This window comes from Pseudonaja textilis, chromosome 3 (assembly GCF_049901715.1).
Source record: "Pseudonaja textilis isolate UNSWEBS1 chromosome 3, rPseTex1.2, whole genome shotgun sequence".
In the NCBI taxonomy this organism is placed as follows: domain Eukaryota; kingdom Metazoa; phylum Chordata; class Lepidosauria; order Squamata; family Elapidae; genus Pseudonaja; species Pseudonaja textilis.
In genome coordinates this window covers 106,568,226-106,584,502 of record NC_141992.1, presented here as the reverse complement: position 1 = coordinate 106,584,502, position 16,277 = coordinate 106,568,226, and the positions used below count along the sequence as shown (strand labels likewise).

At 37.8% G+C, this 16,277-nt stretch overlaps 1 protein-coding gene across 1 annotated transcript; it reads left to right on the top strand.

Moving 5' to 3' along the window:
• The first annotated feature begins 2,739 nt into the window (after positions 1 to 2,739).
• On the top strand, positions 2,740 to 15,736 carry FAM78B (family with sequence similarity 78 member B). The gene is made up of 2 exons (XM_026718751.2): positions 2,740 to 3,499; positions 13,360 to 15,736. The coding sequence occupies exons 1-2, from the start codon at positions 3,237 to 3,239 to the stop codon at positions 13,880 to 13,882; spliced, it is 786 nt and encodes a 261-aa protein (XP_026574536.1). The 5' UTR covers positions 2,740 to 3,236; the 3' UTR covers positions 13,883 to 15,736.
• Positions 15,737 to 16,277: the final 541 nt, after the last annotated feature.

Sequence of the window (16,277 nt, the reverse complement as noted above, 5' to 3'; positions counted from 1 at the left end):
TTGGACACCCCTGCATTAGATGATGCTCATCAAGCTCATAAAAAATTTGCAGACAAAAGGAGAACTCCACAAAAACCATATCAAGTGGGTGACAAAGTCTTCTTATCCACCAGGTATTTGCAGACTACTCAAAAGTCAAAAAAGCTTGGACCTAAGTATGTTGGACCTTTTACAATTGAACAAATTGTGAATCCTGTGGCAGTCCAACTGCAATTACTGAAAATCCTCCGATGGATCCACCCTGACTTCCATGTTAGTTTGTTAAAACCTGAACATACCTCCGACCTGAGAATGGCTCAGGCCAATCCCATGTCTTTGCTAATTGACGGTGAGCAACATTTTAAGTTAAAGAAATCTTGGATTCTAGGAAACAAAGAGGTGGACTATAATATTGAGTTGTTTGGAAACATTTTCCTCCTTCCCATTCTGAATGGGTGAATGAGAAGGATGTTCAACCTCCTAAGCTTGTCAAGGCATTTCGTACGAAATATACTGATAAACCCTGAACTTTACTATTATGTTATACGTATATTATTCTTTTATTTTTTATTCTTTCTCTTTTTTAGGACTAACGCCTCTTTTTCAGTGGGGCCGAATGTCAGCCTTCAAGATTTTTTTCCTTTGCTTTGCATCTTTTGGCTGTCCTAAGTAACAGGGGTAGGAGGGGGGACATGATTATGGGAAGCAAGCTGGAGGTTTTACAAAACAAAACTGTATAAGTTGGAGGGGGAAGTTTCTTGCTTAGGCTTCTATCCTATGCTATGCAGAGCCGCAATTCTTTATCAAAATATGTCAAGGTCAATGGACAGAGGCCTCATCACCACCTGGAGATACCCACATGATGCTATACACAACTTTTAATTGGTTGAACAAATTGAACTATTGTGGGTAGGAACGTTGTCATCACTTTGTATATGTGATTTATGTGCTCATTTTCTCAGATTCAGAATTCTTTTGTTGCTACCACTTGATTTCCAGTAAAAGATATCTTATCTCTAATTAACGGAGTCTAAGTATTTCTTTCTTGGATTTTGAATGGAGTACCATCTGACAGAAAGCTTGCTAGGCCATGAGTGCTTCATGAAGCCGCAGCGCTGGCAGTTAAGCAAGCCAGACAGATGGTTGGGGGGCAAGCTAGCTAGGCCATAAGCACTGAGGGCAGTGCAGCATGCTGCCTGGGAGTCAGGACTCAACCAGGGCTTGTAGCAGCAAGGGTGAGGGCGGTGGTGATGGTGTGGCGGTGGTGGCCTAGGCCAGCCCAGGAGTTGGGACTCAACTGGGGCTGGCGGCAGCAGCAGCATGTAGGCGACCGGGGCTTGCAGAGCCTCATTCACCTAGGGAGATCAGGTGGTGGAAGGCAGGCAGTGATGGCTGGCTGGTTGGCTGCTGCTGCTGCTGCTTCTGGAAGTGATGGCGGCAGGTGGGGAAATGTGGGAAGTGATGGAGCACACATGTGCTATAAGGAGTGACTGGCCGGGTGAGGAGAGAATGCTGTCAGTGATTGTCATGCATGCACAATAAAGACTGACTGGGCAGGGAACAGAGGAGCGGGCAGAGGGGGGCGGGGCCAGCCAGGGGCCTGTTTTAGCAGATCTCCAAACTACCAGGAATCATAACAACTAGTGCTACAGAACCAGGCCGAACCGGTAGCATCCCACCCCTGGGTGGGGATGGAAAGGGAGGACTCTAAATGGAAAAGAGAAACAAGATTTGTAGAAGGGATACCTGAGACTATATGATTAAATGAAAACTGAAGATAGTGGATGATGTATTAAAGGAAAATTAAATGTAAAAGATTCAATATATATAAATGTATATAAGAAATATATAAGATGTAAGACAAAAAGATATGTCAAATACGATTTCACCATGATCAAATGTTTTTAAATAATGTATTTAATAAAATTTGTAAAATAAAATAAAAAAATAAAGTTCTTGTCAGTATCCATGATAGGCTTGAACATAGCTTTCTCTGTTTATCCAAGAACTAGAAATATTAGTGGAAAAGACTCCTAGTTACTGAAACCCTTAATCAAAAAGAGTCCTCCCTGAACCCTATCATCTTTTTTTTCCTTAAGTTTATAAAAAACATGTTATTAGCAGAAGAGAATATTTGTAGCTCATGGTTGAACTTGGTGCTCTCTGAGCTTGGTTGTTTTCCTGCACTGATAATGTTACCTAGTTTGGTAATGAAATGTATTAAAACAACCTTGTCCAAACAGCACCAAATACCCCTCAATTATGTTGGCTTAGGAAGAATTTGTTAAAACTTATAGGTTGTCATATGAATTTTTTTTCCTTCTTATGACCAAATAGACTTTTTGTCTTTTCTATATGTAAAAATATTTTCTTACCCTTGATACCAGGGGAATCTGATAATTGTAACTGTTCATACAAGAAAAAGTATTGAAAAAAGGACTGGTAGCCCTGTTGATATTATCATCACATCCTAGGAACCAGTCGAGAAATTTTGAAAGGTACCCTGAATTTGACGTTATTTGTTCCTGAAGGACATGCTGAGAGGAAGCACTGATTAATCGCGGACAAATTGCCTCGGAAAACCAGAATCCATGAAATAAAAAAGCAACAACCTTTCTGGCCATTTTTCGGGCACGATAGAGGCATTTTAGAGTTAACCGTGCATCCTAATTTAAATCTGCACACTTTAAATTCAGTATTTACAAAAAACAGTGTACCCTTCTAAAGAAAAAAAATGCTTCCCGCTAATCCGTTACGGCGCTATCCCTGCAAAACAAGCCGCTGCCACGACACAAAATAAGACTTAGCAATTCAAGGTGTCGGCTACGTTCTGTTTGCCGCGGAGACCCCTTTTTTTCGCCTGCCCTTCACGTCATTGTCTCCCCGGCACGTGTCTTCGGACCCACCCTGCTGCTAGGGACTTGGTGGGTGAGCCAGCCCCTTCCCTTCCAGACACGCGCGCGGGCCCGCAATTCCCCCGGCGCTGCCCCAGCCTGCACTGCTCATGCAGGAGCTTCGATGAAGGTGGGAGAATGCAACTCGGGGAAGCCCCGCGATCTCGGCCTAGGAACAGGTAGAGTCATCCGACAGCCAGGCGCGCTTTGCATTGGAGCTTCGCCTCCGGGACTTGATATGAGCTAACCTCCGGATGCTGAAATGATCCCGAGCCGGAGGAGTGCTCGGGCGCTGGCTGATCCTGAGGCCGGCCGGATGCGGGGCCCCGGCTGGGGAGGCTAGGGGGCAGGCCTCGCCTGGCTATGGGCTGCTTGCAGAGCGTGGCGTGTAAGGCGCGAGTGCGCAGGGAGAACATCGTGGTATACGACGTGTCGGCCTCCATTGAACCGGGAGCCACAGCCATCGAGGAGACATCGCCCATCGTGCTGCGCTACCGAACGCCCTATTTCCGCGCCGCCGCTCGTGTCCTTATGCCGCCTATTCCGCGCCGCCACACCTGGGTGGTGGGTTGGATCCAGGCCTGCAACCACATGGAATTCTACAACACCTACAGCAACCTGGGCATGTAAGTGGAGCGTGGGGAGAGCAGAGCAGCCACGGGAGCGAGCAAAGGGCGACGCCTTCGCTACGGTTGCCAGTCCACCCCTAACGACCAGAGTCGTTTAGGGTATCATTTTGTCTCCATAGTAACCGATTCGCCATCAAAAAGAGGCGGTCCTGCGTGAGAAAGCATGAACTTGGCGATGCCCTTTATCTAGGCAGATGGTCTCCTCGCAAAGGACATCTGCAGACTTCAGCCTGCGCAAGTAGTGCCTGTGCCATCCAGCAAATATGGCTGCTCCCCCCCTTCAGTCAGAAGGAAGACTCTCCTTTATGTGGCAGACAACAGACTTCCTTTGGGCACCAGTGCCCTTGGCTCCTTTTTGCCTGGCTAATAAGTGTGGTGGAGGATACATTCTCCTTGGCATTGCCCTGCCTGCCAATCACAGCTTCAGCCCTCACTGGGGTTTGTGCATTAAATAGCAATGCACACTTTCTTTGTTCCATCTTCAGTAAACTTTCTTCACTGCCACTTGTTGAGGGTGTGAATGAAATTAGAGAAAGTTGCTCTCTGTATTTTTCCTTATGTTTTTTGTGCCACTGCTAAATTACACAAGACACAATTGATCCATGAATAAAGTCCTTCAAACTGTAGAAATGCTACTTCAGTCAAGAGCTCCCTGGGTATTTCAGCTAAATAAAAAGAAATACAGTAGGGAAGATTAATAGAAAAAGTGGATTGGCCCTTTGTTGATAAATTATGTTAATATTTTGCTCTCCTCTGATGTTTCAACATCTGTAGGAATAGGAACATGGCTCCACAATGGTGCCAATTTAAAGCAGTCAAGCATTTGACTGATTTATCATTATGGCACTGGCCTTCACTTCTCCTTTCTTAAAGAATGAATCCTGGACAGAATGCTTTCATTGCCAAAATTACCAACTTATCCTTTAAAGTATGAAAATGCCAATGCACACATCATTTCCCATATTTTTCCGTGTATAAGATGCACCTTCTCCCCCCCCCAAAGTGGATGGAAATGCCTGTGCGTCTTATACAGAGAATGTTGCCAAAGCCCCACCCACCCACTGGCCCCCAGCCTTGAGCCTCTGCCTCCCAGCAATTTGCCTCCTTGCAGCAAACAGCCTGCTCAGCTTCAGCACAACCTGATTTAGCACAAACAGCTGATTGTCAGTTGGATCTGCCTCCTGATGACCAACTGTTTCAGGCTGCAGGGATCACCATTGCCTATTGCCTCCTTCCTGCACCCCATTTTCAGCCTCCACATCATGTTTTCTGCCTCCGCACACCCCGTTTTTGGCCTCTGCATGCCCCATTTTCAGCCCATTCTCATCCCTGCCGCCTAGAACAGACTGAAAATGCTGAAAATGTAGAGGCTGAAAATGGAATGCGGAGGCTGAAAATGGGATGCGCGGAGGCAGCAATTGGCGATTGCAATCCCTGCAGCCTGAAATAGCTGCTCTTCAGGAGGCAGATTCAACCGACAATCAGCTGCTTGTGCTAAATCAGGCTGTGCTAAAGCTGACCAGGCTGTTTGCTGTTTGCTGCAAGGAGGCAAATTGCTGTGAGGCAGAGGCAGATATTTTTTTCTTGTTTTCCTCCCCAAAAGCTAGGTGCATCTTATATTTTGGAGCATCTTATTGTCTGAAAAATATTGTAATCTTGCCCTGGATTTGATTTTTGTGTATTTAGCTTGGACTTTTGAGGCAACTCTACAATATTCCCCTATGCACCCAGAGCCTTTTCTGTTCTTGGCAATAATAGTTGACATTTCAATAGCATTTTATTTCAGAACTTCTAAGATATCTCTCTAAAAACAATGTTACTGAGATGAGCTTTACCAAGAATTCTTGCCAATTATTCAGTCAGGTTTACAGCAAGCTTGTTAATTGTTAATTTAGCCTTTGACACATGTATGGATATTGGTACATGTATATTAATGATATATACATGCTAAAATTATTTCAACATCCACTATAATAATTACCAAACTATCAATTTACTGGGAATCAATTATCAGGGGAAACTTTGTTCCAAAATGTAACCAAGGCTTTTTATGGCTTATAAATTTAATATTAAATTGCCTTCTGAATTTATCATCATGTTTTCCTAATGGTATTTTGTCTTAATGATTTCTCTGCCTGGCCTTCATTGATATCCTGTAAAAGATTGTCTAATTTATAAAGCAAATACCAGCATAATTTTTGATATTTCATTGTTAGAATTAAAGAACTCATTTGTCTCCAATTTTTCACAATTATTAGTGTATCTGCTACTTACAAAGATATAAATATGATGGATAGATAAGATTTGATCATTAAAGGAGAAGGGTTTTTTTCTTGGTGGATGCAAAAACAAACTTCTGGGCAGCTTCTAATGTATTTTTACACATTGTTCTTTGTCTTCTTATATCTGCCCTAATTCAAAACGTCTATGTATTGTATTCCCTAGTCACCACATGAAATTCCTCTTGCACTATTTCTTTTGATTCTTTAGTATTATTGATTAAGGCATTTTCACAGATAACAATTTCACCCCCAAATCATCAGAAATATTTTTGAACTGCCAATGAGTATTCCTTCTCTTACAATCCTCACCTCAAATATTAACCTACCAGGACTTCCTCCCTCCACCACTCTGCCCTTACCCATATCTTTGTTTTTCTGGTGAGGAAAAAGAAAAAGCAGGTATCTGCTCAATATAAGCCCAGTTAAATAATGACAGGTATCTGGCATCTTGTTTTCAGCAGCAGGAAAGTTATCTGGGGGCAGGATGAAGCAGATCTTACAAATGGGAAGTCACCTACTCAGTGACTCAGGAGTTAATGCCACTGAAGTGTTTCCACAGCATTCCTCCTGATCCACAGCTGAGTTAGAAACTAATCAGTTGTACAACAGAAGCTGAACATTGTGGTATACAAAGGAGCATGTGGAGGGATTCTTAAAGGACATGCTTGCCTTATTGTATTGTATTGTTTCATTTGTATTGTTTCATTTGTTATAGAGGTGGGGCTGGTTGGGATTGAATGCCCTCTCTAACGTGATTGCTGAATTGCTGCCATTTTCAGGTATAAAAGGCACCTAAACCCTCAAATAGGCATATTTCAATTTTAAAGTCCCAGTGCTTCCTCAAAATACTGCCCTTCCTCCACAAATGTTAAATGCCTTCTCAATAGGCAATCTCCCAGAGCAGCATATTTAGATCACAAATTAAGAAACACTTGTTTCCTAAGGGGGTGTTTTTGTTATCTTTTAATCAGGTATTGTTAAGGATAAGTGAAACTGCTAAGACTACAAGATATATTGTTGGTCTGGAGCAGAAAGCTCAAATCACTATATACCTCCCACATCTTCATAATCTCTGAGCCACCAACAAAGGGAAGTGATAGAGGAGACTGGCAAGGCACAGGATATGCATAGTTTCTTGAGATTGAGTCTCTTTTCCAAAGAAACCTAACACATTGAACTAAAGACCTGGCTGGACTTGGGTAGAATAGAAACCTAAGTCCCAGAGTTTCCAAGGGTGGCTAGAACTGTTTAGGACCATAAGCAGAGGACAGGACAGAAAACAAGAAGCTGTGGATGAACTGAAGCAGTGACAGAGATGATAGATATTCTGGCTGATAGGCATTGCTTATTCCAAGTTGTTGCTGCAAAAACTATTCTGTAGGTACTGTAGTTTATCATCATTCTTTGTAATCTGCACCCATGATTTACTCCCTGTTCAAACTTAAGGAACTCAGGTTCCTATGTCTAATTGATATAGTCTGCTATGGTTGTTTACTTAATTCATAGTCTTATTGTTGTTTGAACAGAAGTTGAGGGAAGCCGGGTATGACTATAAAGCAAACCAGTTTATGAGAGCGTCCAGCTTCAGAGGCATGAGCTGATGATGTCACAACTGAAAATACACACAAATCAATAGAAAACTAAGTATCTGTGACACTTAGCAACTAGACCAAAGCAATCAACCTTTCCTTGCAGGCTGAACTTTCATTAACTTTCCAAATAAACTTATTCAAGAAGATGGGAAGAAGCAGAGACTATGCTTGGCACAAATATCTTGGTGGATGTGCTTAGTGTAATAAGTTCTGGCAATCAGAAGAGTAGTAAAACAGCCCATAGTAAATACTTGACGCAGGCTTGTGCACAAGGTATCAAAGGGTTTAAAAAGGTGCAATAGTGGTTTCCCAACACCAGTCCTCATCTGTCTGGGAGATTGAAAGTTTCAAGGAAGGAGGCAAAAATCAGGAGGTATTTGTTAGTTTCTTTTCCAACTTCTTTGTTGAAAGGTTTTGTGACTTGCTGCTCACTTCATGCACTGATGAGATGCTACTAAATTCCTTTTTACTATTATAGCTCTCCTCCTGCAATAGCAAGGAAAGCTGTGTGTTGAGGAAAAGGGAATCAATAAGTTGGTTATTTATTAATTAGAAATATTGGGGAGAAAGTATGTGAGTGGATTATATGATATGTCTATTTGAGTGAAGATATTTAAATAAACTAGTAAATGCCCATACAGTTTGTGGCTATGTGCATGTTGATATCAGTAAAGTTACAAAGTCCTGAAAGCGGAAATAGTGATTTAGTGTAAATGAATCATAAGATGAAGCATATTAGTATGATGATATTAGTATGATGGTGTACATGCTGATGAGCTCTGAGAAGGCAGTGTTTGCTTTTTTGTGTATAATTTTTATTAAAGAAATTTTAAAAGAATAAAAATACAAATTTTGAAAAAGAAAAGGAAACAAAGAAAGGTAATAAGTAGGGAAAAAGTACAAAGAAAGAAATAGAGAAAAGAAAGAAAGAAAATAAAAAGTTATGAAGATGTGGCTTCCAGCAGTTATAAGTACATTTATATTGTACCCTCAATCTGTAAGGTTACAACATAATTTCCTTTTTTCCATAAAAAGGGAAACTCTTTTTTTGACCCTTTCTGATCATCAAAACCATAAATCACAATTTCATTTTCTTTTCTTTTTTCAGCAAAAATTCCATGAGGGGTTTCCAGTCACTAATATAGTTACTGTCCTTTCTCTAATCAAACAAATCAAGTTTGCAATCTCTGCTAATTCCGTCATCTTCACCAATCATTCCTCCATTGTGGATATTTCAGAGTCTTTCCATTTTTGTGCACACAATGTTGCAGCAGTTATATATAAAAATGATTTTTCATAACTCTTCTAATTCTCTAGCCATTAATCACAGGAAAAGGTTTGGTTTGAGAAAGCAGAAATTGACTTTAAAAAGATCTTAAGAGTAGTTTGATAAAATATAAATAGCTGCACAATTGCTATGAAAGTACAAATACATAGTGGAGATGATTAGAAAAGATATAATAAGAAAAGTCATCAAAATGCCCATGATATGGTACTGCAAAGCTGGTGAAGATAATCAAAGGTATTATGGAGCTGGAATCATTCCTTTAAGAAAAAAATTATAAGTTTAGGAACAACGGAATAACAGAATTGGAGGGGACCTTGGAGGTCCTCTAGTTCAACTCCCTGCTCAAGGAGGAAACCCTAAACCATTTCAGACAAATAGTTCTCCAATCTCCTCTTAAAAACCTCCAATGATGGAACACCCACAACTTCTTTCTTAATAAAAGTTTTATTTAAGTTTTCACAAAACATACAAATAAAATATCTTTTTTTTTAGAACACCGTGGCCCTGGGTTATCACTTCTCCATACAGACATAAACTCAATACATATTTATCTTATGCATTCTAAACCATATCTTATAATTATTTTTGCAATTTTTTTCAATAGATTTTCCCTTTCTTTACTTCCTGTAGCCTTATTTTAAATTATCTCATTCCTTTCTTAATTCAATTACATATCTTTTTCTAATTTTTAAAATCTTTCTAAACAATGTTTTTATACTTTCGTCTGTCCTGTTTACAATTTCATATTATCTTTTCTCATAAAACAATTTTTCCCTGTAATTACTAGACAGGGGTGTAACACCTTTGTATCTTTTTTCAAATCTTGTTTAAAAATTTAATTTACACCTTTACAGTTATAACATTCATTTTCTAACCTCTATTTTATAACACATACCTATTTTCAATCGAATTCTGCTTGGTACATTCCCTTAAAAATACACACTAAATTCTTAAAAGAAAAAAGTATATATGTGTATATATATATATATATATATGTATATATATATATATATATATATCTAGGTGTGTTCAGGTGTTTTCCCGTGTAAGATTAAGAGTATCTTGGTGATGTTTCGGCGAGGTCCCACTCGCCATCCTCAGGCTGATGCTTTCAGCTTCGTGCCAGTGCAAGCAGTGACATCGCCAAAATACTCTCAATCTTACATGGGAAAAGACCCGAACACACCTAGACCTACATACCTGTACCCGTGAAAATCTATGAAAACAGTATATATATCTGTGTATCTATGTATAACAATAGTAAATAGAATAATTATTCTATTCAAGTACAGCTCTGCCATTAATATTAATAACAATCTTTTACATTTCTATTTCTTTTAACAAACATTACCTAGTAATATCAGTTGTCTTTCACTTTAATCATCTATATTTCATATTTTACTTATTACTGTCTTTAAATAAAAAACCAAACAATAGTTATTAACAGTAGTCAATAAAGTTATTATTCTTATTCAAGTTCATCTTGTCAACTGATAAAAATCTTCCATATTTCTTTTCAGTTTTTTTAAACGTTCTTTTTAAATCATTGAGAGCCTTATTCTCTTTACAAACAAATATTCCACTACACATCAATATAAATTTTTTCTATCACTTTAATCATCTAAACATATTTTCTAACCCCTTTCTATTTCTAATATAACAATGCTATCACATGCACCCTTGCAGAATCGTCTCCTTAAGTTAAATTTTAACTATTGTCTCTGTGTCTTTTAAATAGGTTTATACCTTTAATTCTTGTACTCTTTTCCTGTACCTCTATATCTTGTTTCTGTCCTTTGTAGCTTCTTTTCCTTTCCCTCTTCCCTCTCTCCTTCTCCCTCCCCTTTTTATTCCCTTTTCTATCTGATTCTCCCTTCTGTGATCCTCCCCTCTGCTTCTTCCTGATATTATGATTACTTTTCAAATTACTCATTTTTTTGGTTGTTGCTTCAGTGCTTAAATTTTTAACTCCCTTTCCCCCCTTTCCGTTTTTTACCCTGCTTAAAATTGCTTGGTCATTAAAGATGACTTCTTCGTTGTCCTGCCCTTCTTGTTCTGCCAGCGTTTCTTGTTGTTCAAGATCTCCATTTCTAAAAATTGAAATACGAAGCCAAAAGATCCTCTTCTGTCTTGTGCTTCTTTTGTTCTTTAAGTCTGATTTTTAACTCTTCAAGGAGTGATGCCATTTTAAAACATTATAAACAACCCCCAATTGATTTTATTTTATTTCATTAGAATCCTCCATCCTCCATTCCAGGAATCATCCAATAATCCAAAACTGTTTCTTGCTTCTTTTCTCACTTTCTCTTTCCAGGGGTTTTGTTATCTTGTGACAAAGTTTCAGCTCCAATGTATCTTTTGCAAGCCTTGTTAAAATTCCACTATCATTTTTTTTTAAAAGTTCCAGGTGGTCTCCTCCATTTTCCAGATTCCACCCTCTTTTTTCCTTTTTCCCTCAGCTGCTTTCTTTCTTTTTTAAAAGAAAGTTTTTAAATTATCCAAGAAAATTTATCCCTTTGACACTTTATTTTCAGCTAGAAATAGCCTATTAATGTCAAAGTGGATTAGTATCAATTTCTTATTCGAATCTCTTCTTCTTAATGTTCCAAGTCAGTTAAAACTGTCGATGTTAGACAAAAAAAGCCAATTCCATTTCCTTTCCCTTTCTCTTTCGCAGCTTAAAATCTTTTTTAGGAATAGTATTAGTCTTTAAAATTCAGGTTCCAGGTACCTTAAATAGATGTTCTCCATTCAACCCGGTCAGTCAAACTTTCTCCTTTAAACTTCCCTCCTGCACAATCTTGTCTGGTTGGGTTCTTCTTTGAGGTGGCCATTTCTGACCACCGCTGCAACCGCCTTTGGGAAAGGGAGTAATGGCCAGCTGAGGAGGAGAGTTGCGTCTCTCCTCAACCCCGCTGATGGCTCCCCCTTCTTCACCACCTCTACGGGGTGGCTTCAGCCCCAAATCCGGGCGGCTCAGGGTGCTCCAGCGACGAGCATGGATCAAAACCGCGCACGATCGCGATTTCGGTCCATCACCGAAGAAGCTCAAACCAGAAGTCGAACACCCACAACTTCTGAAGCTAAGCTGGTAGACTGATTAATTGTTCTCACTATCGGGAAATTTCCCCTTCCTTCTAGTTGGTTCTTTCCTTGATCAGTTTCCATCCATTGCTTGCCCTGTCTTCAAGTGTTTTGGAAATAGATTGACCCCCTCTTCTTTATGGCAGCTCCTCAAATATTGAAGCACTGCTATCATGTCATCCCAGTCTTTCTTATCACTAGATTAGATATACCCATCTCCTGCAACCACTCTTCATATGTTTTAGGCTTCAGTCTATTAAAATAGTATTATAGTAGTAATGAATTATAATAGTAACATAAATAAAATAAAGATCCAATGGCAGAGATATATAATGTTACCTGTAGTGTCAACATAGTGATAGAGAAATTCCTCCCTCATAATATTAAATCCAGAAGCTTCCAATAAAGTAGCATGTTAGAAAATTCAAGAAAAGAAAAAGAATAAATAGTGACACTTAGAAAAGCAATTGAATCAATTCACAAATAAGATATTTAGGAATATTAGTTGTTGTTTTTTAATCTTTATTGGTCATATTTTCACAATTAAAAACAAATTTCCACTCATTACAGCGTATTCTTAACAGTGTTCATTCACATTGACATATTCCTAAATATATAAGTTATTACTAAATATTATTACAATTATTTTTACATAAAATTTAGAGCATATATTTATATATTTACATACTTATTTACATAGCTGTACACAGTATTGTTTCATCTTACCATAACCTTTCTTTTATTTATCTACTTTATGTCTACCTTCTAGCCAGTTGTACTATAGGTTCCAAATCTCGTGGTATTCTGTTTCTTCTCTCTCTTTCATTTCCATCGATAGCCTATTCATTTTTGCCCATTCTAAGACCTTTTTTATTATCATGGTGTCAGAAGGAATATTATCACATTTCCAAGTTTGGGCATAAGCAATTCTTGCCACAGTTATTATATGGAGTATGATATATTGAATTTTTTTTTGCCAATTTTATCTCTTAATATACCCAGTAGGAATATCTCTGGTTTCAGTTCAATTTTCTGTTTTGTAAATTCTTCAATCCAATTCTTAATTTTAAGCCAATAATTCTTAACTTTAGGGCAGATCCACCACATATGGTAAAAAGTTCCCTGTTCATGATCACATTTCCAACACATTTCCTATTAGGGAACATCCTAGCCACCCTTGCCAGAGTTAAGTGCCATTGATGGAATATTTTATACAAATTTTCTTTGTAGGCTGCTGATAATGTTAATTTGTAATTTACTTCACATATTTTTCCAAATCTTCCAAATTAATCAAAAATTTTCACCCAAATAATCATGGTTTCTTTTACTATTTCTTCTTCCATTCAGAATCTTAAGAGATAGTTACACATTTTAGTAATAATTTTTTCCTCTGTCAGGAATACTAGTTTTGATGGCTACATACTACTTTTAATATGATAAACACTTCAGTGCTTTTGTACTATTTTTTTCTTTTCTTAAAAAATCTAAATAACAGACTAACAAGTTGTGACTTTGTTGTGATCATTTTAAAAGGAACAGGAATTTACAGTAATTGTTTAGTAATTGTTGCTACATCTTTCTTAGTATATATTTCTTTTCTGCTCTTTCTAGGTCAAGCTGGGAACTTCCAGACTTGAGAGAAGGACGTGTAAAAGCCATCAGTGATTCTGATGGAGTGAGCTATCCCTGGTATGGGAACACCACAGAAACAGTTACCCTGATTGGTCCTACCAATAAGGTTACCAGGTTTTCAGTCAGTATGAATGACAATTTTTATCCTAGTGTGACATGGGCTGTCCCTGTCAGCGATAGCAATGTGCCACTATTGACTAGGATCAAACGGGACCAAAGTTTTACTACATGGTTAGTGGCCATGAATATGACCACTAAGGAAAAAATAATCTTGCAGACTATAAAATGGAGGATGAGAGTAGACATTGAAGTTGATCCCATGCAGCTCTTGGGCAAGCGAGCCCGCCTGGTGGGGAAAACTCAACAGGAGCAGCCTAAGATTTTGAGCAGAATGGAACCCATCCCACCAAATGCACTAGTGAAGCCCAATGCCAATGATGCCCAGGTCCTCATGTGGAGGCCTAAGAGAGGTCTGCCTTTGGTAGTGATACCACCAAAATAAAAAATGCATTTAAATGAGGACTTTTGCCACTCTAGAATGGATATCTGAACCAAAGAAGACCTTTCAGGTTCACCTGCCTTTTGTTACTGCAAGTATGAAGAGGGCTTCTTCAATATAGTGTTAGATGGCAATGGCCAATTATGTGCCATTGCAGAATAGTTGAATTTCTGGACGTTGGAAGAAGAAATGTTATTCTACGCTTTCAGGGGCATTCTCATGAAGAAGAAAGTTTCTATTCTTAATTTTGAAATATAATGAATATGAATATAATTTTCAGTGCCTGTGGCTAATGCTGCTTCCCAATCAATTAAATGTGATTATAAAGACTGTTATGAGATATTTATGGACTCATGTTGCTTGATTTCTGCTGGTTTAGGACAGGAAGGGATGGCATATTACCATATTATAGCTATGCATTTTAATTGATAATCAAAATGAACAGTCTGCTCATTGGAATGAAGAGAATGTTTACAAAAAGAAAATACTCTCAGTTTAATCTCATCGGTATAAAAAGAGCAGTTCTATCCACAAGGAACTATCCATAGTGCTGAATTTTGAAAATCAGGACCTCCATCTAATCAACTTCTTTCTGGGGCTAATTATTTGGATTAATGAAATTAAGACTTTTTGCATGTTTTTCAATGTGTTTGAGTAATTGTAACTGTAGGAACTTTGCCATAGAGTTTTACCAAGCTATAGGTGAAATCCAAGGTAAATAACTGGCAACAGCCCAGGTATTTAAGAAATGCTTTTGTTTTCATAAACCATCTCTAACTTCGCTTTTTATACAAATTTAATGGATATCTACACATAGTATGTTTTTTTCACTTTTTTTTAAAGAGGAGAAAAATAATTAATTACATTTGGGATGGAAGGTGTTCATCCCAAATGTTCAGAAAATTAAGTGCAATCCAGCTTATTATCAGTAAAACAAAATAATCTGAATTGTTACTAAACATGGATAAAAGGGAGACTTTGGAAATTCAGTATGTCTCAAGTTTCTGCTGGGCTGTGACATCTTTGCTCAGGGGTGAGGGGGGTGAGGGCATTCAGAGCCTGTGGAACAAAAGCATTACTTTGTAATATGGGCAAAAAAAAACCCAGATAACATTTTGCAAGGGTAGACATTATTCAAGGGCTGCCATTTGAATAATGGAAAACTTCCCAAAATATTTTCTTCCAACTTAAATGTAGCTAGGTAAGGTATTTTATCTTCTCGTGTTTGAGAAGAAATACATAATTTTAGATTAAATAATGGAAATGAAAAGTTAATGGGTATTTACCATCTCTAGCATTTTTTGAGAATTCATTAGGGCCACTGATTTGTCCCAACTCTATTTAATGTGATGTCTATTTAATGTAACATCTAAATAAAAAAATAAATGTAGTTATGAATTTTAGCTTATAAGATCTTCAGAGATGTGTTTTAGCTTATTTTACTTTCTATAGAATTGTTCTGGGAATCTTTGAGAAAGAGAATAAATAATTAACAATAGTTCCTGCTTTGCTTTTTCATCCCATATTAAGAGCCTTAACAGCCAAGAAGGTCCTATAGAAAGCTCCAAAATTTAAAGTCCATCTCCCTCCCGCCCCGCAAAAATCTTGTGCTTTTACCTTCTATATAACTTTCATATATGGGATGTATAGCTAAGAAATAAAAAATAAGAAATAAAGTTTCATACAATGAATATTATTTCAGGAATGTTTGAGGAATATATAAGAATGAGAAACTAGTATTGAAAAGTATTCTTCAAGTATATAGGGATGAAGCATGGCTGGTCTTATGGGTCATTTTATTTTCCATATCTGGGTGTACAATGCTCTAAATATTGGGCATTTATACATCTATCTGTCTGTCTGTCTATCTATCTATCTATCTATCTATCTATCTATCTATCTATCTATCTATCTATCTATCTTGGATATGAAATAATTGGATTATTCTTCTAAATTTAGCAGTTTTCTTGACAATGGACTCTTTGCTTTTGCAATAATTCTATTCTATCTTTTGGGGAGAACACCTCCCAAGTACATTAGGACTACATTTTGGCTGCCCTTCTTAAAAACTTAAATGCAATTCCTTATTCCTTACATCAGCACTGGTTAGACATTTTGATATTGTTCTGCCTCACTGTAAAATGCATATCACAGAATGATCCCATTATTGCCATGTTTCCCTATAGAATTTTATAACCCCTACTTCTACATTTACACGAGCCCTGTTATACTAGTAGAATGTAAGAACCCTGAACATCAATAATATACATATTTTTCAAGATTTATAAGAAATTACATTAAATTACATTTGAAATAACTTCCACTAATTCCTTAAGCATTTTGGGGTTTAATTTATATTATCTCAGAGAAATTCACTCATTCATAGATTTAAACATCT